At 38.9% G+C, this 24998-nt stretch overlaps 1 protein-coding gene across 1 annotated transcript; it reads right to left on the bottom strand.

Moving 5' to 3' along the window:
* Positions 1–3532: 3532 nt before the first annotated feature.
* On the bottom strand, positions 3533–23179 carry LOC128365462 (calcium-binding protein 7). Its single transcript, XM_053326216.1, has 5 exons — positions 23071–23179; positions 7097–7240; positions 6822–6934; positions 5656–5806; positions 3533–3673 (listed from the first exon to the last, which is right to left on the bottom strand). Exons 1-5 carry the CDS (start codon positions 23177–23179, stop codon positions 3543–3545), a joined length of 648 nt encoding a protein of 215 aa, XP_053182191.1. The 3' UTR covers positions 3533–3542.
* Between the last annotated feature and the right edge of the window lie 1819 nt (positions 23180–24998).

Here is a 24998-nt window from a genome sequence, read left to right as displayed (position 1 = left end):
TTCACAAAGGCATTCTTTAGATTTGTTTCCACTTTAATTTTTATTCAACAATACATTTACATCAAACAAATAGCTTTCGGGATGTACTGCTTGGCTGAATCATAGTTTTTGTTAAACAAACTCTGCTTCCTGGCAATTTCAGAAGCTCCTAATCTCCTTTCTCCACCTACTTGTATTTTCAGCAGCTCAAAGACAGAACGTGGTGCTGTGAAGAAGAAACCAGCATAACATACATTACTGTATATTATCAACATTTTAGAAAAGGCTAAGGTGTTTCAGGTATTTGAATGCTGATGCATAACTGGCTCACAAGATGAGTCTGTGACATCTGATCTACTTTAATGGTCATTATAGTTTACCATATTTCAAGGGAATCTGAGAGCTGTAGGGAGTACCTGACTCTTTGTTTCATAAAGGTTAAATTACCTACCATTTTAAATTATAATAATAGCAAGTGTCTGTCTAGATGACCTGGGTAGCAATTATATGCAGCACATTTAAATTAACATTTGTCAGCTAGTAATTCCTTTAGGCAGCCTGACCATCACTAGTGGACATAAGAGATATAATAGGCGATTTTGTTGGGATAAATGTGACAGATGGGGCTCAAAACACTGAGCTAAGCCAAAGGGCATTTCAAAATGGTATAACTGGAGCTAGAAAAATCCATCACTTTCTATAGATTTCAATCTAAAATGTCAGGATGTCAATCAATACCATAAAACTGATCCTCAGTATTTCATAGAGTCATCTCAAGCTCAGTGATTGAGGATTTGACGAATCGAAAATTATGTTACACACACATAACATTGTCGTCATATGATTTTTATTCATGTGAAATACCATTCCACAGACATAGAAGAGCATCAGGGTGGAGCCAATGAACAGAGATCACACGGTCAATAAACTCTTTTTTTTTTTGTTTTCAAGATCCAAAGACAAGTATCAAAGTACAGTACAATGGAAATAGAACATTTAGTAGACTATCAACATGTTCATAGTGTTTATTTGTGTTTTTTTTTCATCTGTAAAAAGAAAATAAATTGGTTTGTACATTTTGCTCTGGTAATAAATAATGAACCCATGGTTAGTGTGGTTTTATGTGTATGCACAATGCCAAGGTGTCTGAAAGAATAAGGCAACAATTCAAATAATTATTCTCATAACTTTATTCCCCATGAAAATGTTCCCTCAGTAATGATATAATAGAAAAGGAATGAGACAGTATCATTTGTCAGTCAGTTAATATTCTATTCCATCACATTCTTATCACAAAAATAGATACATCTATGGTAAAGTAATTCTTTATGCCTAAACTATATCTTGGAATGGATGAACAATCATGGCGGTGAGTTGTTGTTGTGCGCTGCAGCGCATCTTAAAGTGCAAAATGGAAACAAAGGTATTTGTTAATAACTGGGCTCTCCACAGGGTTGACACTTATGACAAATTGCCTGGGTGCATCAGATAATCGTTAGCCCGTCTGGCTCTGGGTGATAGGGTAATCTAATTTTGTTGCCACTTTGAGGCTCTGGCGTGAGATCCAAGTTTTAGTTTGGGGAGCTGCCAATAGCGATCCAAAACGGGGATATTCATAAGATGTGAATTATTTACATCTCTATATTGCAGTGAAGTTTTTACAGTTTTCAAGAAGTTCAAGTAAGGTTCAATCTTTGCTGATGTGAATTGACTTGTCAGAAACTGGATGGGTACTTAAGGATTTCTGTTGCCTCTAATTCCAATTTAAAAGCTGATAGGTAAGATATTAATTCAAGATTATTTATAAGGTGGCCCAGTTTTCTTGTCACAGATCCCTCCAAAGCTTTGGTTGAAGTTTTGTATACAGTGTATATACAACACACATTTATAGTGACAGACATTACCCAGATGCATGCACAACAATTCTGAACTACACCCAATTAAATTCATGTGGTGACTCACAGATATGAATGTTTTATTGCAACAGTTTACACCATTTGGCCCTTGTCAGACATCAACGCACTGGGCAGCTCCTGACACACAGGTTTCCACTCATCTGTTTAATCTTTGTATCTCGCTGAATAGGAGGGAAAGGTCCCTTGTCTGAACATCAGAACCAATGTCTCTATTGTATTGCCAAAGCCTTCATTTGAAAAAAGTGCTATAGACATTTTTCAATAATTAAAGACCTCACCAGTTAGTAGGTCCATTGGTGCTAATGTTTTCAAGGATTCATTTCTGTTCAAAGGATGTGAGATGTCTATTTTACATACATTTATTGCTCTATAGCAACGCATCCAGACAGAAAACAACTGAAAGAACAAAATGCATTCCTGCACATGTGTATCCTCACTACCAACCCCATCATTTTTTTTAATGCATATTCATTACATGGTTAAGTGGCACACATCTTGAAGTTGTTCACTCTGCTGTGGTAGTGAAAGATGATCATCAGGTGCTTGGTGAGGCAAAAAGGTCCTTAGCTCAGCAACCCCAGTATTAATTTTTACGAGCATGTACTAAAGCAGCCCTTCTTTTTCATGCAGTTGTATGCTTTACTGTTGTTGTGATTGCTGATACCTCGCACCACACACAATTGCTCACAGTTGTCATTTAGTAATTGAAAACAGCTCTGTTACACAGTCATAATGATTTATACATTGATAAGAACTTTTACAAATGTGTCAAGACAACTGTTTAAATCCATGCATTTCATGCATAGATGATGGTCATCCTCTGAGGCCTGCAAAGCCCCCGCGGTGGAGAGACAGAGAGTTGAGTGTTTACTGCATGTCCAGCCACTTTCTAGCCAGTTACCTGTCCATTCAGATCATAACATCTCCCTCCCAAGAGTTGTTAACCTGCTTCACCTTGCTCCATCATTCTCAGACTGAAGCCCCACAGCTGTGAATGAGCAAAACCACTCATACAATCACACACACCTCCCTGCAAACTCTTCTTATTATCTCCATTTCTTACCGAGCTATTGTTATTCCCAAGTGGTTTTTTTCAACAATGCTGCAAACTCCACAACGCTGTGCGCTCCAGACCTTGAACACAACAACACACCTTCCAGCCTCAGGAATGCTTTTTTCTCCACTGTTCCCACAATATATCACAGATTTCTTTCTACTTGTTTTTTATAATAACCGCATGGTACACTGGACATATACAAAACTGGACAGTCACTACACTTCTTTCTATAGCTGCCACCATATTGAATGCAACACTGCTCAAATGCACATAGCTAATGAATACTAAATGTTTGTATTATGAAGAGTGATATGTACTGTATAGTCAGCTGTCCACTTTAAACACTCTGCCTCTTTGTATGTGAGGTCCTGTTGTCCTTGAAGCAAGTTGTCGTCATTTCTCCTGTCACAAAGATAAATTCCTGCACGAGTCCTTGGTGTCGTCAGTTATTCAGCATATGTCATATGTCGGTCTGTTTTACAGCTGTGTGATTGTCTTTTGTATTTGTTTTTTTTAAGCTTTTATCTCCACAGTCATTTGTCAGAAAGGCAGCCTTTAGACGGTGGTCAAGGCTGAAAATGCTGCAACTCCTATTTCATGCCACTCCGCAGCACCTGATTGGCTGCAATGAGCATGACACTGATGATGAAAGCAATTGCAAAGGCGCATATCAGGCTTTTGCGCACGCAGGTTTGCTTGACTTGCTGCGTCGGGCTGGAGCCTGCAGAAGAGGAGAAGAAGAAGAAGAACAGGTGGGAGGGAAAGAAAAATAGATTATCTGAAAGACCTGCTGAGTCAGGTGTTACTTAATGCTTGAAAGATACCTGATAATCATTTCTGAATGAAAGAGCTCATCACAAAACCTTACATTTACATGATCACAATCTTAAGGGGTTGAACACAGCCAAGGAAATTTGTTTTCACACCTGTATGGTATGTAACTGCATGGAGATTGAAATATTGATTGGAGATTTGGAACAATAAACAAATAGATTAGCACCTGACTGGCATATTAAAAGATGCTCGGCAAAACACTGGCGCTCCAAGAAAAGGTGTAGTATATCTTAAGAATAATCTAAAGTAAGAACTAAAACAGTTGAGACAAAAAGAGATTCACGTTGATGATTACGGTTCCTTATTTTGTCCAAAGAGAAGATATTTTCAAAATCCTTCAAATTGATTTAGTTTTTTTTTTGATTTATCTTCATTTCCTCCTCCAGAGGTCATTGCTGTTCCTGGAGTAAACCTCACCACCTCACATCTTTGAATTTTTTTCTTATATTAAATCAGAGAATGGGCTTTTAATGGCTCCAGCAGGCATTAAAGCTACATATCAGATAAATTACCACAACCCAATTACATTTAAAACTGAACTCATTTCCACTTCTTTTGAGCCACCATGTTGCCTTATTCAACAACCGAAAAGGTTCAATTTCCTTTTACCCTGTGTTACTTATATCCTACTGCTTTTTCCAGAAACCTATACCCATACTTCTTATTCAGTGAAGGATTTTCTTCATTTCTAGGACAGAGCTTTAGGAATAGGCATTTTTATAAGTGAGGAAAAACTGTGAAGGGAGGGAGAACAATGCCTTACTTGCATAGTTGCTCAAACTGAAGAACAGCTGCCTAAGAGGGCATAGCGTTTCATATACCGCCGATGACTGGCTGCACAAATACATTATGATCTAGTGAAGCTTATAATGGGAGAAATTGGTGTCTATGCTGTTTCTGCAACACAGTCGTATAGTGCCGTAATTGCTAAATATTAATGCAAAATGGTGAAAGTAAGAGCCCTTAATTTTCTCATGTTATTAATCCATCTATAACTTTATCATTCAGTTGTTCTGTGTTGTATTATTGCCACTGCATGTCTGTCTGTCTTAAAATAAGGGATCCCTCCTCTTTTGTTCACCTTGAGGTTTCTTCCATTTATCCCCATTAAAAGTGTTTTGGGGGGAATTGTGTCTTATCTAAATCTAAGGATATATCCTTTAAGACACATGTGTGATTTGTTTGTGAATTGGGTGAGATAAATGAAATGACTTGACTATTTAAAGCTGAAATTCACAGTATATTTGAATTGCTGTAACAATATTAATAATATGTTATTGTGGAAGACAATAAATGACTGTTCTACTGAGAATGTTATTTCTCACTTCCCTCCCCTGCTGTCTCACTAAATTGGGTTTTATTTGTTTTGACATTTAAGTGAAGTTATGCTCAAAGCATTGATAAATAATATAATCTCAAAATATCTGTGGTGGTGTTTAGCTCAGTGGGTAGAGCACCCGCACCATGTGTTGAGGCTACAGGCCACACCCCAGTTTGAATCCCGCACCGAGCAGTCCTATCCTGCGTATCATTGCCTCCCATTTCCTGTTTCTCTCTCTCTACTAACCTGTACAATAAAGGCAAAGAGCCCCAAAAATATACTTAAAAAAAATAAAATCTCAATATCTTTCCATGAATAAAACTGAAACTATCTGCATTTCTATACCCATAAGTTGTATTTTGTAATATAGACATGATAATGTTATGTCTGTTTGGGAAGTAGTCCAGGTATGTAAGTGATATATAACAGACAAAAAATATAAAATACAAAAATTCTTTCCAAAATCTGAATTCTGAACAGTTTTAAGGCTAACCCTATTAATATTGGATTGTCTTCTGTTAAACCAAGTATAGGAAGCTCATCCTTACTGTCTATATCCACCGTGCAGTCCTCTGGGTTCTCTATGTGGTTCTCCTCAGTCATGATGATGTTCTCGATGTCTTTCATGGAAAGGTGATCGCAGAAGGTGTCGTACAAAAGCCTCTTCAGCTCCTCCACCGTCAACTTCTGCATGTCACACTGGTGATACACACACACATCTGAACATTAATAGAGGCAGATGTGTATGAAAACGCACACCAATACAAAGACTGGCACTTATAGTCTGTGCACACTCACACAATACATACATACATAAACAGGCAGCGAACAATAACAGCAACTGCATTCAAAAGTCTACTAAAGTTAAAATGCAAAGCTTGTATAAGCATGATCTACTTAAAATCATGTACAATCTGAATCGGTTAAGTAATTTGTAGCTATAGCTGTCTATAGGTCTTCCAGAAAAGACTCTGTGAATGAATAATATAAATCTAAAAACAAAATCCCTGTAAAAAAAATGCCAATCAATGATGTGTGCCTGTTGGAAAGCTCTTCTGTATTACTCATGTTCAGCTCACCAATGTGACCAGAGGGCCCTGTGTGATGGATCCACAGCAGCACATTCCTCATACTACTATTCTGTTATATAATGTTATGTGAAGCTATGCAGCCTTTTCAACAGTCCCTTGAGATTCTTGACTCTCCCAGCAGGTGTCTTTTAGTTGTGATTCTTTTTTCGTATGCAGTCTGTGCCAAGAATTCCTATAAATCCCTCCTCTCTCTCACACTGGATTTTGAGCCTTACTTTCTTGACAGCCACTTTGGAGTCGTTATCACATAGCTACAACAAAGGTGGCTTTGACAGGAGCTATATCCCATTAAGTTCCATCCTACTGTCAAAGTGAGCAGTTGATTATCTAATGAGGTGTCTAAATAAATGAATATCTATTTTACATAAAAATTGACTTTAATTTTCTACTTAATAAGATATCAACTCAAAGTCTGGATGAAGGGCACAGTTCTTAAGGGAATCTTAAACCTCTCCAAGATTTAAATCCTCCTATTAACGACTGCATGGATGTGACTATTAAAACTGGTTGTCTTTTTAAAGTTGATAGTAGCAATGCCTTAAATGTTTTAGCGCTCGGAGGTTTGCAACAGCTGCTGTGTATCTTTTCTCTAATAGGCAAAAAATGAGTGACTGAATGAGCACCTTCCAAAAAACGGAGTCAAAGTCAGTGCCATGGAACTTATCTGGCAACCCAGCTGCCGTCAGCTTTGGGCCTAGAAGAGTGACAAACTCCTCAAAGTCCACCTGGCCATCGCCTGTGGGAAAAAGGAACAGTTGGCGTTTATTGTAGCTGGTTTTACTGCCTTGTACAGTCCAGTTTTGTGGTCACATAAAGACCAAAGCCTCTGTACTTGTGTGACTTAAGATAAAAATCCAAGCAGTGTGTGTGCGTGTGTGTGTGTGTGTGTTTGCCTCACCATCCATGTCCAGTCTTTGGATGATGACTTCCAGCTCCACCTCATTTGGCATGTAGCCCAGCGAGCGCATGGCCATTCCCAACTCCTGCTTTGAAATGAACCCGTTTCCATCGCGGTCAAAAACTTTAAAGGCCTCACGGATCTCTGCAGAGAAAACACATACACAAATGAGCTGAAGTGTTAAGGCAGAACAGGATATGAAAATGGGAAATGTTCCACGCACCAAAGACACATTTGTCATGCCGCATCAATGCTTGACTCATAGTTATATGGGGGTAGGCAGCTCAAGAGAATAAATTCCACCAGTAACATTATAAAAAAAGAGCCAAAATAAGATAAACAACCTGCAAAAAATATGTGGATAAAAATTTAACAAGGAAATGAGATCAGACCAAATTTTCTACACTTTATATAGTGCAGTTCTTTCTGATCTATTTTTAAATTTCATGGGGATGAATTAAACTTCATTTCTTGCCACATTCTGAAAAACTTTAGTGCCAAAATAATCTGATGGGAATAAAATATGCTACCAAATAAAGTACAAAAAATGCAAAATTCTGATATTATCTGGATTCCCATCTGTCTAATGAATTAGTAGAAAGCAAGACATATTAATGACAGTATATGTTAGAAGAAGATGCCCACTATTTTAAACAATTACTGTCATCTGAAAATGATTACTGGAGTCTGTTAGTGTTGACATTAGCATACAATTGCTAGTAGTGCTACTGATAAGCTATTTTTAAGCTTCCTCTGTAGTACAAACTTACTATGAGAAAAAAAAGTTAAGATGTAAGTGGTTAAGATGCTGAATGTTAGTTTCAAGATCAAGTGGACAAAATTTGAACATAAAGTTTGTCAACCTTGCATGCAATGTTTAATAGGATGCCCAGGTTATTATATATGTTAGTTATTAATAATAAGAATCTTTAGTTTTAGAGCTATTTTCAGAACAACAATTACAAAGTGATAAGAATGTCAATTAATATTAGAAACAAAATTACAATGCTTGTAATGCTGTAATTGTTAATAATAGAAAACATAATAATTAAAAAGCACTTTACGACATCAAACCAAAACAGGGAACCACAATAATCCACTAAAAACAGTCTGTCATATTCATCTCAGCAAGACACCATATGTTTAGCCATGCTAGTTAAAATGACTCCAGGGATGCCAAGTTCAGTTTGTTTGATAGTTTCCGTCCAACACTGTGGTCCTGACTGAAGTATGTCAACTATTACATCACTATGAAATTTCAAATAGACATTCATGATTTCCAGAGGATGGATTTGAATGAGTTTGATGGTCACCTCACTTTACTTATAACACCACCACCATAGGTTTTCAGTGAAATGTCTCCACAACTATTATACATAGGCTGCCATTCAATTTTGTACAGATGTTCCATGAGATACCCTAAGGATGAGGTTTAATGACTCTGATAACATTTCCTCTAGCGCCACCACCTGTTGGAATGTGTCACAGGATGAGTTACCATGCAATGTGGCACTAACATTCATGGTCATTGTGAACTTAAGTAATAATGCGCTTCCGAGTTGCATAATAGCAAATTTACGATTCACCGTTTTTGAAACTTGATCTGTATAAACCTCTCTTGTCCTCCTTTAACTTTTGATTCAATATTATTGTTGAAAATGTTAGAATTTAGCAGTGATAGGTCTATGTCCCTTTTCTTGATCATGTGCTGGTGAGGCGTACTGAAAGAAGAATCTTGTTAACAGTATCTAGTGGAACTTTGACGTGTGCTTTTGACGAAGCCTTTGATTAGACTCTTCAGGTTGGTTGGGTGTGTTTTTTCCTGCCATACCAGAGAAGACGAGGTTGTCATGAATGCTTTGAATTTGGGTTCTTTCATCACTTTATATTCTTTTGGGATGGTTTCAGTGTGTTTGATGGGTGATTTAACAAAGGTTTACAGTTTGATTTTTTTCAACATATGATGGTGGTTGTGTGCAAATTCAAGGTCAGCACAGTGGTTTCATTGTGAAGTGATACTAAAAAGTCCAGGTTTTTTATTATTATTTGATACTAGCTACTGTAAGTAGTTTGGGGTAGTGTTGGTATCCAAGTTTTTAGTTTGCTCTGGCATTAGCAACAGGATGTCACCCAATTTCACTCCATTATAATCAACATGGAGATTGAGCTTCATTACTGTTTTAAGATGTATATAAATGCTCTACTTTGAGTAATAATTAATGTCTCATATGGTTTTTCCACAACAAACTCTTAAAATGACGCGTTCTCTTTCTCCGTCATTAAAAATGTTTTAAAGTAGTAGGCATCTTTTGGCCTGTGGTTCAAATCCATTCCTAGGAGGTTTTCACATTTGTGCAAGTTGCATACTGGACCACTATTGGATCTAGACTAGCTTACAAATCATGCTTGAAGACCTTAAAGTCAATTTTTGTGAGAGAGGGAGCACAGAATGTTTTCTTCAGCAGATGAATGTTAAAACAGCATGCTTCAAACTCTACATATACTCACAATTTTGAGTGGAATGGGACTTTAGGAACTAATAGTTAAGAGACAAACTTTCTCTCAGCCTCAGATACCGGCTTAGGCAATAATTTGTCGTAACTCTCTGAACTTTATGGAAGTGAAATACTAAATTCAGACTCATTAGTGAAAAACTGGAGTGATGTACTTTATGTTACCAGCAGCAGCAATAACAGTCAGTTTGAGATTACCAAAATAAAAGTTCAGCAATATAAAATCCAATGATGTTGTGGTGCCACAATCCATACTGTAAATCTTTAAGCAGCTAATTCCTCAATTCAACCACACAGCATATTTTACTCTCACAAACCTTCTCTTTTTGTTTACTCCATATAAGGAACTGAATCCCTTCATTTATATGCAATAGCATCCACAACCGAGTCACCTACAATTTCAGACTTGTCACATCCCCATGTCACACGCCTGATTAGCACACAAAAGAGGAGAGCAGGAGATGAATCTTAAGATAGAGATGATGCACTGAGTAAATCTTCAGAATATTACATGTAATGTGTGTAATCTCTCTAATCTAGCATTTTTTGGAATCAGGAACTTTAAAATGCGTCATTACACATGCATGTTAAAGCCATAAGCAGGCTTTTTAAAATAAGGTTAATGGAAATATGGTGGTTTGCAGGGGTCTGAGAGAAAATTATACATTAAGTCAGAGAAAAGACAAAACTAATGTAAGTTTTTAAATGAGAAAATGTAGAGAGGGGTTTGAATGAATACTGAAAACAAACAGGTACTGAATGTTTCGACCTGTCTCGGTTATACAATTAACTGACAATAGCAGCCTTCTTCAGGGAAATAAAACATTCCAACCTGAATTGAAATTTCCCCTCTCAGTTTACACCCAATTAGCTTTTGTTAAGTTACTGAAGTGTAATACTAAACAAACTTTATCAATCCGCTGCAGAGCCCAAAGTTGTGTAAATGGGAATTGCTGCTTTGGTGATTTACCGCAGTGTCAGAACAGCAACGAATAGTCGGACCTCAGGCTAAAATCCACAGTGTGACATTCTGTGACAAATATGTCAGTTGAAAAACAAAGGATGAAATATAGGTGACGACAGGAAACAGCGCGTGTCATTGTGTGCATAATGTGGTAGTAGGGCTTCAGGAAATAGTTTGTTGTAATCAAGTACACATCCACAGAATAGAAACTGTGACAAAAGTACTTGGCAATCATGTATTACAACGGACTACATCTGGGCATGCAATTTATAAAAACCAAGCCGAGGAACATTTGCAGCAGCAATTTTTCACAATGCTTTTCGCTGGAAAATGTCTTACTGGAGGTGTACTTTGAATCATTGAGAGCCTCCAGCTGTGTTTTTTTTCCTTCCCAAGGTGTGATCTTATTGTTTATAGAATAACAATGCCTCAGTATCCACCTGAGGTCCCTGCTCCATCTGTTTACTTCAGAAAGAGGGACTTTCCAGCAGACCGTCACAGAAAAAAAAACAAAATGTTACAGACTAGCAGGAGGCAAACACACTCTTAAATAAGGTGCCAAAACAGTTTTAGCTAATACTCTGTCTCCTCTAAAAGCTTTATTTATTGATCAAAGGCCAAGGTGAGCAAAACATCCTGACTGCTGAATGGTGCCTTGTATATTTGATAGAAAAAAGTTGGTATCGTGTAATGAAATATGGGGGAAATTGTTGTGGGAGGATTTTATACTCTATATATTCCCATGATAAAAAATGCTTTAAAGCTGCATGGGCCAAAAATATAATGAATGGCTTATCAAGCTCTGTGAGATATACAGTCTTAACACTATACAGCTATTACACTATCAAACCACTTGGCACTGCTTGAAATCAGGACAAACAGAGTAATATTAGTATGAAATGAAAAATCTCTGAACTAAAGCAGACCATACAAAATCTCTCCACTAACAATCTATCAAAAGGGGCTGACTAATCATCCTCTAAAAGAATGAATTTCTTTTTGACCACATGCCATCCAGATAGTGTGTTATCTCTTTGAAAGTTTCATTATCCTCAGGACAGAAAACTATATCTTTCCATTTTCACTTTACTTTGTGAGCCCAAAATGTTCTAAATTCACATGTATGCCCCAACAGTGACTCTATTGTAATTGAGAAACAGCCTTTGTCAGTATAAAAGCGTATCTCCCCCTGACTGTGAATACATGACCTAAACTTAAACTCCCCAATCAAAGTATGTACAGTGTATGCAGCGATGAAATAAAGACAGAAATGTAAGGCAGTGCTAACTAAAACAACAGTGGGTCAGTATTCATGTTTCCAAACCAAATCACTGACATAAAAGAATCATGGTGGGATGTTTTTGGTTAACAGTATTAAAGGTAAGATAACTTCTTCTCCCATTGTAGCGCACACTCATTGAACAATACTTCTTGAACATGAAATAAAATACATATAGTCTACGGCTACAACCAACAATTATTTTCATTGTCAGTTATTTGTATCAACTATACTTTAACATGTGACCCAGAGCCCAAGATGTATGCTTAGGTTTTCATATTGCTTGTTTTGTTTGACCTAAAACCCAAATATATTCAACTTATAGTAATTTAAAAGCAGATAAAATAAAGAAATGCTCAAACTTACATCAAGTACCAATTGGAATATTCCTAGATAATGAGCTTTGTCTCATAACTAGTCTATAAAATATCAGTGGTTGTAAAATCCGCTGCATTGTACACCTGACTCTGAGTGCAGACAGAAGCATGGCAAGGGTCGTCAGTGTGGCCAGTAAACTAATCAGTCAGTCACAGAGCCGGTCACAGAGCCAGTCACAGAGCCAGTCACAGAGCCAGTCACAGAGCCAGTCACAGAGCCAGTCACAGAGCCAGCCACAGAGCCAGCCACAGAGCCAGCCACAGAGCCAGCCACAGAGCCAGTCACAGAGCCAGTCACAGAGCCAGTCACAGAGCCAGTCACAGAGCCAGTCACAGGCTGTCTGGGAACAGACGAAGCCTGACAGTCCTTCACATTCACTGTTTTCTGAGTTTAAGAGGTTAAACTCTGAGCTGGATGTTTTTCGCAACAAAGAACATGAAAGTAATTTATTCCACAGGCAACTGGCCTCTTCAATTCTTAGACCATCCTACATTTGGTGTGCTGCATTTTATTGATAAGAGTTTAAGAGTGCTCATACTGTCAGTTTGTTGGTTTGTTGGTTTGTCTAGAGACAATTTTCTACCATCGACAATAAAGTTGTATCTTATTTGACTTGAGGACAAGGAGTGAAATCCATGCTTGATTGATCATTGATATGGTTGTTGATGGCTGATATTGTGTTAATTGGTCATTAAAAGGTTTTATAATTAGGTTGTTTTTTTTTAAATGTATTTTAAATCTTCATCTGGAAACTCATTACTGTTGTTGTACATAATAGTTTCAGCCAAAAATAGCATTATAGATCTTTTAAATAACCTTCAGATAGTAACAACAAAAAAGCAGTGACTTGAATGGAGTCTGCAACAGAGTGCAGTGCATTGCATTTTGGGGGTTTCACATCAAAAAAACTGCCTGAATTTTTTCGAATTGCTACGAACTCCTTCAATGCTTTTAGGAATTTGTGAAGCTGCTCAAAAAAGCTGAGTGATTTTCTATATTTGTTAAAATCAAATTTGTCCTTGTCAGAACCAAAGTGCCACTGCCTTCTACTTTTCCTTTGCTGCTGCAGCTATTATTAAAGCACCCTCACCTAATTCAATTACTGCAACTCTCACTTTCAGGGTTCAATCACATATAATGTTCCATATAAAGAAAATGTTGCTTTTTATTTATTTATTTATATAATTTTAGTAGCTGTTGATGCTGCATCTTGCACTCAGTCTCTAGGACCACCGCTGCCACCGGGGAGGTGTGAATATTTTTGTTGAAAGCGTGTGGTATTTTCTTTGATGTAGAGAGAGGTGCTTGTTGGCCTTCAAAGATGCGAAGCCATGGGGTCTCCTGTGGTATGATCTGACAGAGGATGAAAAGCCCAAGTTAAGATCGGGGGAGCTGTGAGAACCAAGCATCTAAAGCTGAACTCTCACAAGTGAAAGGTGCGCTGTACTCCCATTGCACAGTTCTCCCTGTACACTCTATCAATGAAGTGCACCGGATCCTGGCTGCGGCACAGAGATGCTGAACAGTCTGTGAACCGTACGCAGCACTAGACAAAGCCAGGGCTCACTTGGAAAGCTGATTCATGCAGACAAATAGAAAATGCTTGGATCATGACGAAGAGTGTGACATCAACTTTCTATGTGGTGTCCTCTATTATAACAACAATGAAAAAAAAACAAGATTTTTTAAAAATTGGATAAAATGAATTCTTCTCATGTCCTCACAGAACAGAAACACATCACATGGGAAATATTTACTTGAGTTATCAAGGTATGCCTGGAGCAAGGCTTTACCCCTTTTTCTGGTTAAATATAGCATCATTGAAAACTTCTGCTAATTACACACAGCTCACTTTGAGCAGAGCAAGCTAATACTGAGGCTTTTGTAGCAGCGAAGAGTCCATAAATGTAATCCAGGGCCAGATTTTCAGAGCCGGAGAGATCCTCATTGCCTCTGTCAGACTTGCATCTGCTTATAGCTGCTTTGGATCAGTAATTGCAGCACACCCACTCTTTAAGTAAGACCTTATCAGTGTGAGAAAAACACTGCTTTGCTGCGTGTGTATGTCTGTGTGTGTGCGTGTGAAATTCAGGCGACTATTTTTAAACACCCATACCACCCTTAATCCATCTTTAGCTGGATATGGGCCGACTCTAGCACCCAGAAGATTTGAATATTACCATAACAGGTTTCTAACAAGGCTCTGGAGTATTCAATAGGGGGGTATATGTCAGAGTCTAAGTCGTGTGTCTTAAGGTATAAATCTAATCTATGAGTTTGGATTAAAACTCCTTCCTCCTTCATGAAATTTGAAACAGTTTAACCTTGACAATGCAACACTGACACGGCCGAAGGGAGATAGTGGGGGGGGGGAGTAGGAAAGGTCGAGATGCTTTATCCTCACTAAGAAGAAATCCCACAGCCAACTTTTTAAACCCCACTTGACCTCAAATGATTGAAGTCAGTGAAAGGCTGTGAAATTTTAGCTCGTCTCTGTTGCTTCTTTCAGTTTTCTTTTCCAGCAGGGAAGGGGAATCATTGATCTGTCTTCATTCTTTTTCCCTTCCTCGCTCTTATGTTTTCAAAGCTGCAAGTTTTCATCATCACAGCTGATACCAAGCTGAGCCAGCACCAATATCCACTAGGCGAAACCCCGTGAGAAGCACCTAAAACAAAGGTCAGATGTGAATAATCAAAAGCCTCCACTATGCATTATAGACTATCCTGTACTCCCTCAGTTCCACCATGTTAACTGTATTCATTTATACTGTAGATGCTGTTTTTTTTTTTTTCTTCTGCTGCATTTCGTTATTGTCTGGTGTACATTTTGCAGTATTGTTCATCAAAAGTGAGGAAATATTACCCAGGAGAAAAAGCACTCCACCTTCCAGAACTCATCACAGTTCATTTCACAGGTAATAAAGTCTGCTGGATCCACTCCTTCATGGCAATCGATCACAATGGAAATAAATGACTTAACTATAACCTACCTGACAGCCGTAATCACAGCACTTCATGATATTTCCTGCTAATCTGCACAACACTTTCCATCAAAACCCAATTCGCCAAGGTAAGATGTCATAGCAGGTTACAGCAACTGATTAACTGGAAATATATGAGACCATGGTTCTTGATGTGATAATATGTCGAGTGAATGAAAAGTTAAAAGAAGATGTAATTTTCAGCTTTTTAGTTAATTTTCTGCTTTACGATATGCAGCTATTCCTTACACCTTATAATAAATGCAAAGGAAGGCTGCATTTTTACACATTTTATTACACATTTTTTTATAAATTGACCAATAATGTCACAGATTTCCACAAATCCTATATTTCTCTTCTCTACAGTGTCTTTTACAGACTTCTAAAAGCCGTACTACTCTACAGATATGACCTGTGGCTCACCAGCTGTAGTGCTAGGTCACCTCACCCCTGAGAAACAGCTCATTTCGCCTCACATCTTTATCACCATCCATGTCAAGTAGAGCTTTTTCATATGCCGCGTGTCTCATCTAGGCAGGTGATACATTTGAGAGAGCCATTTTGAAACCCATCCCTGCCTGCCTGCCTGCCTGTCTGTCTAGCAGGTTGTGTAAGACCGTCCTCCATCATGCCGGTAGAGCCGAGTGACAGGTAGACGCGCAAAGTGAGATTTATTATTCTTGGCCTGATTAGATAGGAGGAAGATGCTTTTATGTGTGTTCCCTGTGCTGCACATTTGTAATGTCACGAACCATGCCTTTTCCAGAATGGATGACGTTAATCTTGCTGTCTTGATTGTGTTTCTTTTCTTTATCCAGGTCTGTATCCTTTTCTTATTTGGTGGTTCTTAGTCAAAAACTCCTCTGAGGCCTCCAGATATTTCTGTTTGCCACCTTCCCTCCACTCTGACGTAATATTATCTCTCCATCCTGCCTCCCTTTTTTTTGGAATAAAAATGCACAAATTTAAACATCACCAAAGCCAAATTCTTACAGCATGAAAGCCCCTGGGCTTTAAAGGCATTTAACTGTAATTTAACAATTACAGCAGTCAGCGCTAGTGATGCCGCATGTCTTTCTTCTTTGTTGATTATTAACAAAAGCCGTCTGAGTTATAAACTGATATTTGCAAGACTTGTTACATTGTCAAAATGATTTGAAAGGCAGAAAGTGGAAATGCAATGGTGCCGGCACTAGTAAAACGTTTTATTTATTAGCTTGATTCACTTCTTTCTTCAATTTTGTTTCAATATTGTTTCAGGGGGGAAATGCTTTTTCTGTATGAAAAGCTCTCTTCTATGTAATAGGAAATAAACGGTTTGTTTCAGCGATCCAATTTAAGGATATGATGAGGAGTTTTTCTCTGTAAGAGAGCAATTATTGAATTAATTCTGTCTTCCTGAGAGAGAGCTGTGCAAATAGCAGCCAATAACAGAGCGAACAGAAGAGAAAAATAAGTGTTTGGTTGTGCTAAACACATCTGGATCATTTCCACACTCCTGAAAATGAGCCAGCACATCCACTACCATCATGATTGGTCATTTTGTTATGTGTTGTTCTTAGCAGCATATGCTTTAAAATGGTCTTGGTTGACCCCTTGGAAGTACACCCCCGCAACACCCACTGATTCTGCACCAGCAATACGTTATGTGCATAATTTCTGTCTTGCCAAGCAGATGCCGGTATCTTTAAATATCTTCATTTGTATTCATGTAAGTATTTCCAAAGGAATGGAAGTCAACCCTCCACCTCAGGGCAAAGGAATGAGTCAATGTTTTCTGCTGCAACTACAGTAGGAGTCGAGCAGAAACATCAAGATAGCCTCACAGGCAGTTTTATGCCATTAGGAACACAGTGGTTTCAGTGTTTTTCAGCAGCTGTCAGTCAATTTGATTTGCAAGGTTCCAAAAACTGCCAATGAAATGACTAAAAATGTTAAAAAGAAGAAGCCCCCATAACATGTGTTACATTTACAAACTTCTTTGAAAAACAAAATGCAGCGTGGAAGTTGGAATCTCCTAAGAAAATATGCATATTTATGACTTAAAGACAAATTGGGGAAAAACTTCTTCCTCAGCTATGTCCACAAGCCAAGAGTGCTGCTTTTCAGAGTTTCATCATCCAAATATGTTGACGTTACCTACCAGAGTTTCGCTGGGTGCTAATGTAGGAGGGTTTCTGTCATCTCTGTCCCGATAGAGTTTATTTTTTCAGAGATAATTTAAACAAATCCTGAGCTGAAATCAAGGCATAACTATGTAATTTCAGTTAAATTAATCCCCTCTGGTAGACACTGATTTCATTCGTCTCATGTTGATGTAAAGGGGGATTATAGTTGTGTTTTGGTGTATGTAGCCTACGCATGTAGCTACGCCATAGCTGAAATTCACATGTTCAAAAACGTCACTCCACTTCAAGGCTATATGGCAGCCTTAAAGACATGGAGACCACAACAACTGATTGATCTGTATGGGCTGCTTGTGTTTCATCTCTACAGTTTTCCAATATTATAATGCACTTTGCCGCCCAGCCGCTGTCCGCCATGAGTTTACATAGAGATTGCATGGCAACTTGCCGCAGGCCGCTTTTCGGTGTGTTCCCGGCCTTAGCTTTTTCCTGCATACTTTGTTTTACGTGTCACCAGACTAGCTGCATGCAGTAAAAGTAGAAACATTAAAACTTGTATTTAGCACTTAAACTGTGTTAAAAATGAGAGTGAGATCATGTTTAGCTTGATTTAAGCAGTGCAGGCAGTGATTGACTGACACGTCTGCCCCTCAGTTATTACCATACAGTAGCTGTATACGCTCACTTCGCTGATGTGCTGAGACTACTCTGTACTAAAAACCCATAAACTAGACCACTTGATTCAGACACATATTTGGTTAGTGTCCTGCATTAGTGGCCTGAGAGGTGCACAACACCCAGTACTGAAAAACTCAAAACACTCAATATATTTAATGTAGACTTTAGAGTGTACTGAGACAACTTGAACTCTGGACAGTTGATGTGAAAAGACATGAAGCAAGTGGAAGGACACCTGAGTCATTTTCTCACTTTCACTCACACAAATCTAACAAAAGCCATTTCCACCATAACTTCTGCTCATCCCAAGTCGCTCTCTGTCAAAGTGAGTGTTTGCATGGTGATCGTCTTCTACTCAGTAACGATACAAGTAAACCCTCCCACTGTCTATATTGCAAAGTTAATGACAGTATGTAAACACAATTACTATAAATCCAGCTTTATGCATTAGTGTTCTTGCTCTTATTATTAGGATTACTTCCTGTTTGCCACTCGTAGCTTCCTGTCTCTGCGGTGACAATCCCGTCTGTGTTTGATCTTGAAACAATGAAAGCCCCCTCATTCTGCCACGAGCGTGAACAAATGGGTAGATAACTGTGTTGGCTGTGTTGATTACGATTATTGCAGACAGTTACTTGGTGAGTTTACGATGCTTCTTGAGAGATCTGGCTCCACTGGGGCTTTGTGACAGGTTTGGCTCAGGATACATTTTTATTTTTCTTTGACAGTGATTAAGAAAAGTCTTTCATGCCAAAACCAAACACATTGGAATGGGAAATGAGTGAAGAAAAAAACAAATACAATTAAACATGTATAGATTTGGAGAAAAAAATGGTGTAAATTGACACTTTTTCCTTTGAATCCATCTGCATCCTGCTCCAAATATGACATCCATCAATTATGACATGCCATGTAAATGAAATAAATTCCCCAGTATGCCTGTCTTTTTATTGAAGATTAGCAATGCTTGCAAGCGTATGAAATAGCTGAGATGGTAATTTGTATTGACATTTTGCTTCTATGGCATGTGGATTGTAATGCAATGTTTCGCTTTTTGTTCGGAATGAATTCACATTATTTGTGGCTTCTGCTACTTTTCTAAATACATTAAATTACAATATCCCAGGTTTGTAAGCATGTAAAATTAAATCATTAGACTTGAGTTGAATTATCCTTTTGTTCAGCTCACTCATGTTTGTCAAATGGATTCATTTTCCCGTAATATAATTTATTGACTGCTTATAAATAGATTTAATTTTCTCACTTAGCCCCAAATGGCTAAAGGAATTTTTAGGTTTATAAAACAACTCTCTTGTGAATCCATCAGCAACAGAAGTAATTTGGGCCAAATTCTTAAAATGAACAACCTCCCTCAAACAACATTACTATAATAATCACAAGAATACAGGGAATAGGGAGCTGAAGGAGAGAATATGTCTAAATATATTTTTGTAAACTTGATCTTGTCCTCAATTCTACACGTCTAAACATGAGAAAAGTGAGAAATGATGAAAAGGGAATCAAGAGTAGATTTGTATTGAAACAATAAATAAACTTTGCAGGAAAGATGCAAACATTCTGCTGCTGTCTTATTTTTTCCTTGTGTCTACAGGAAACTACTGGCATGTGTTTACATGAGCCTCACTCTGGGACCTGTTACAAATGCTTTAAGCTCAGCCCTGGGACTATTTTGAAGCTGCTTCCAATAGGGCTGTTGTTAGGCAGTGTGGAAATAGGCTACCCACTTAATTCCACCTGCAGTGATATTGACACTGAGCTTTGTGTGTGTGTGTGTGTGTGTGTGTGTGTGTGTGTTTCCGTGGTGGAGGAGGTCTAAAACTATATTGAGCTCGTGTAATATGACCAACAGTTTTTTTTTTTTTCATCCCTCTTGTGTGGGAAGGGAAATGGAGAATATGGAGTCCAATTCAATTTATGCTTTCATCAATGTACATTAAGGTACTTGCTCATACCGCCCCTCACCCCCCCCCAACTTCACACACACACATGCACGCACACACTCACACACAAATATGCACACACATACACAAGCTTATCGAACATCAGAAAAATAGCGCTTTGTTCCAATTATAGCTTTGACAGGCTTCTCGGCCCAGAGTATGGTGCCATTCGTCCATTCCCTGAGGTGTCCAAGCCAGTAATTGAAAATCAAGTCCTTGGCTACGCGTGCCAATAGGGCTTCAGCCTCCTGTTCGTATACATGCACTCGCACACGCATATTCACTTATGTGCAATTTTGTTTTGTGACAAAGCCCTATCTCCCTGACGGCCAAACTGATGTATGTGACACTTCAGACTTCCAGCCAATTCGCGTCCATCTCTCAAGAGATGATAGCGGTGATGAGACAAGGAGACTGCGGCTTCAGCAGTGCATTTCTTATCAACAAGTCATTTATGGAATGTAGCCGCTGTCAAAATCTGACTGACAAGTATTCAGAATTGTTCAATGCATATTAGAATTGAGATCTTATTGAATATTTGGTATCTGCAAAGGAGAGGAGGCAATGTATCACTACACAGCGTAATATTGCTTGAGACAAAAATGCATTATGATATCCCTGCTACCCACTTGTAGCACTGACCACTATCTCTGAGCAGCTCAAAGTATGATGAAGGACAAGGCTGGCCCCTTCACAGATAACACAACACTGTAATGTTGTGTTATCTGGCGGTAAAAGCTGCAAATCTCAATAAATTCCAGTTACACTCCTGATAACAACATTCAATCTCCTCACTGACACCACCTTTACAGTCTGCCTCTTTTCACAACCTGTGAGACATCCCTCACACGGGATCACTAATGCTCTGCAACAGCGGAAAAAGGCTCTGTCACTTTTGTTAACTGTGCACTACACCAAGCTCTCCCATTCTATCTCCACAAAGCGTCCCATTGCTTCTCCAGTCAAACTGCCACTATAAGTTAAGCTGTAAAGCCCAAACAGCTCACTTTGTCTTGCAGCAGAGAGACTGCAGCATGACAGTATACAAGTGGAATCATTAGGCAAAGCCAAAATGGAGTGTTTTCTATTTATTCCATCCCAAGCTGACTATAAATTAAAGTGGGAGGAAGGAAAGGAAACTGAGATTCCTCAACAGACGAGAGCTTCTTCATGGAGTCGATAAAAATGACTGAAATATGAGACACCAATTCCTTTTTATTTCTGTGCTGCTACTGTGCACAAAAATATATGTCTGTCATGCAAGGTTTCTTTACACTGGATATCATGTTTGACAATAAAGCGCATGAGTGATCATGGGAATGACATGCAAAGATCAGTTTTGGAACTGACATGTTGATCTTTTCTTTCATCACAGGCTGAGTTTGTTGGGTGCCAAAGCAAAAAAAGGCAACAGAGTGTAATAAATAGGAGGGAGAATTGCACCTTGAACCAACCCGCTCTATCCTAGACCCTTATATTTGACATTTCTGGATGTTTGTGATGCTACCTATTTTCTGAAACTGGTGTAAAAAGGTACTGATTGAGTCCATTCAATGAACACCAATTGGGAATTGAAACCAATTCATATTTGTCCTCTTCCATTCTGCTTTTCTAATTAATATCGACCTCAGCACTGAATTACATATTGCCAACCTTATTATGTGTACAAGTATGTATTTTGCAGAAGCGAGCCTCTATTTGTGTGTGAGACACAGAGGGAGTGTGTGTAGACACTTTTTTGTGCAGCTCCAGGTTCAATTAACAGTTAATTTGTGATTTCTCCCCAGGAAATTCTGCACCAGCTCCCACTGATAAGATTTCTCACAAAACCCAGCTTGCCTGTAGTTCACACATATGCATTTCAGTCATAGCCGTGTCAAAAATGCTTCATCTTTAAAGACACATATGCATACTGATTGCTTCTGAAGCTGTCCAAAAAAGATGTCCAATATGTTAATGAACCTAAACAAGACAGTTTGTAAACCTGCTTTTGGTAAGAAATGTGGGCATGAAATGTGTGTTTTCCCTACAAAGGGTATATTAATATGGTAACAAGAACAAGAGGTGCAGTAAACAAATCATACGTCAGCTACCTTACAGCATCACCGCACTGAAGATATGGCAACAAAGCAGCAACTTACTGTCATCACACACGCTTTGAGACTTGAACAATGTCCCAGGGGCTCCTGCATGATAATGTGCAGATGTCGCAGGTTCACATTACAAGGGCCCTAGGCATGAATATTCTCATGATACTGAAAAACAAATTGCTCAGAATAGTTGTCTTGTGCCAGCATGCTTGTCAGGAGACGACACTTCTTTTGCTATTAGGTGCCACTGCAGTGCTGCAGGATGAGTGTGTATATATTATATAGATAAGTTTTATAGTCAAGAGAGGATTTACACTGGATGTTGGTTGAACTGTTCAACAGCTGTGGTTCAAAACATTTTAAGATTGAAAAAAGACAGATTTATGAAACACTCACTGGGCCATCTGACTGTCAGAAAGTCTGTGAGGACAGACTTAATGAACCACTGAAACCAGAAGTACATTTCCACCCAGGATCTTCTGCTTCTAGTTAAAGCCAATGCATCATCTCTGCCTTCAAGAAGCAATACTTATTGACAGAAATAGTGCTGGCATGCCTCATTGTTTTAACCAAATCAGCCCCATACAAAGGGGCACAGAGGGATATGCAGTATATGAGCAATCCTCTGAATAAGCTGCAAAGATTGAACCTTTATTTTAAAGCAATGGAAAGAATTTGAATCTCCATAGCTGATCATTGAGCAACACTGATAACAAAGTGGGTGGCTATTGTTGGACATTCTGTTAAGCGTTTATATATCAAGATCAGAGAGGGCTGAAATGTTTAAAATAAACAATAAAGACTGAATCAGGCAGTAAATTTCAAATATCTGCTGTGCGCTGTCCAAGGTGCTGACCGCGGGTCTGTTTGAATGAGCTCCACCGCAGGAGCTGACCACAGCCACATATACTGTCACTACATGAGTCCATTATGAATAAACACCCCCATGTGAGACTCGGGAGCCTTGAACCACTTCAGCACTACACAAACAGGTAACATCTTACCTTCAACTTCGTCTTCGGGCAGGTTCACCGGGGCGCTGTACGAGAGGATGTCAGGGATGGTGCAGATTCCCCGGTACATCAACGTGGAGGTGACTGGATGCATCGGCATGGCTGCGACCTTTGGATACCACCTGCGCCCTAGTCATACAGAAATATCTACAGAGAGGATCCCAACTTCCCCCCACGGTCGCCGAGGGAATGGAGAAGCGAGTCCATGGATGGGGGGAAAGGGGTGAGGTGGGAAACGGTGGATCCTGCAGCGTGTCCACCGAAATCTTTCTTTTGGTCAATGAGCGAAGAGCATGGAAATGTAGAGGATGCCTTACCTCATTGCAGTTTTTCTTATTTGCTTGAAAACTATTTCTTGATTAAAACACAAAGTCAAATAGATAGAAAACTACCTCAGACCAAGACAATGCGCACATTCATACATCACCATCAACCCAGACAAGCTTCACATCTGAGGCAGAGCTAATAGGTGCAGCTTGTTGATCAGTTGTAAATTGAGAAACTGATCCAAAAAAAAAATGAGTAGGTTATCAATCCACTGACTGTTTCTGATTTTAGTCCAGGGGTTGGTCTGGTGTGAGCAAATTCATGCATCCACTTGTTGGATACGCGCTCGCTTGACGCACTCCGTCCTCAAGAGCAAGCCAGCTTCATATACTCCACAGAAACAACGAGTTACACTGAATGAAAGACAAAAGACTAAAATTGTGTCTCTTAAAAAACGTGAAAAGATGCCAGGTTAGGATCTCCAGAGACAATAATTGCTAGCTCTTGCTCTTAATTGGTCAAATAGACTGGGGCGCATTGCGATCCAGTTGTTCCATCTTCAGTGGAGAACAGAAAGTGTTTTTGTGGAAGGTGGATATGTAGTCAGTTTTCTCTCTCTCGTCTCACCCGCGTCACTCTGTCTCTCCCATACATACGTCTGCACATACACACTCTCTGTATGGGCAAATCCACCACACTCATAACACACAAACACACCCAATACCCTCCCTCCATCCCTCTGTGTCTTTCTGTCTTTTTTTCTTTTCTTTTTTTTCTTTTTTTTTATTCAGTGACTCTCATTGTGCGCATTCCGGTTACTCACCGATATATACTTAAACCATAAAGTGTGACTGATGATGATGATGCATGATTGTTTCCCTCCTGTGCAACGGTTATTTAAGAAATTAATACATAGCAACATTGCAACGCCACTTGTTAAAATTATAATCCATATTGCGGATTACCATTTAATCAAGGTGTATTTGAAGTTTTGCTATGACGCAAAACTGCCTCTACAGCTGCTGGCATGAATGAGACTTGGGCACATAACAGTGGGGCGTATTTTATACAGGTGTGTGTGTGTGTGTGTGTGTGTGTGAGAGAGAGAGAGAGAGAGAGAGAGAGAGAGAGAGAAATTCTTCTGGCTTCCTGTCTCATCATCCCCAATTGTATGCTTTGCTGCACCACTATCTATGCAGAGCCAGCCTTTGAATTGAACTGTTGTACTTTTCATTTGACATGGTCAGCTAAGCAGTTCAGGATAAGGTATAGTCGGCCAATGCTGAATGCTTTTTTTTTCTGGGATTATCATGAGCTGTCTTCTTGGTAATTCCCTGAAATGTGTCTCTCCCTTTAGTAGGAATCTGTCAGATGGATTTCAAACATTTCTTTCTCTCTCCCTGTCTTTCTTTTTTTTTCAATCAGTCACAAGGCCAGTCAGAGCCTTTTTTATGCCCTAAAGTGAGATTTGTCATTGGGAGGATTCACTCCTCCTGTGTTTATTGTTCCTTTTGTGATTTTTTGTAATTATCCGCTTTATGGATGTCACATAAAACTAGGAGGAAAGGCAAAAGTTGAGGCTATATCTTGGTAAAAAATTTTATTTGACAGTTTTATGGGCTTATTGTGGGGACACATAGCAATAAAAGTGA

Source organism: Scomber japonicus, chromosome 9, assembly GCF_027409825.1.
Source record: "Scomber japonicus isolate fScoJap1 chromosome 9, fScoJap1.pri, whole genome shotgun sequence".
Classification (NCBI taxonomy): Eukaryota; Metazoa; Chordata; class Actinopteri; order Scombriformes; family Scombridae; genus Scomber; species Scomber japonicus.
This window is presented reverse-complemented; position numbering and strand designations above follow the sequence as displayed.

Bases quoted from the DNA above. Each gene is read 5' to 3' on its own strand.
- LOC128365462 (XM_053326216.1), bottom strand. From the start codon at position 23,179: ATGCCGATGCATCCAGTCACCTCCACGTTGATGTACCGGGGAATCTGC. The intron at 7,241-23,070 runs GTAAGATGTTAC...TTTTCTCTGCAG, and splicing joins GCCCGAAGACGAAGTTGAAG to AGATCCGTGAGGCCTTTAAA. The intron at 5,807-6,821 runs GTGCTCATTCAG...GTGTATCACCAG, and splicing joins TTGACTCCGTTTTTTGGAAG to TGTGACATGCAGAAGTTGAC.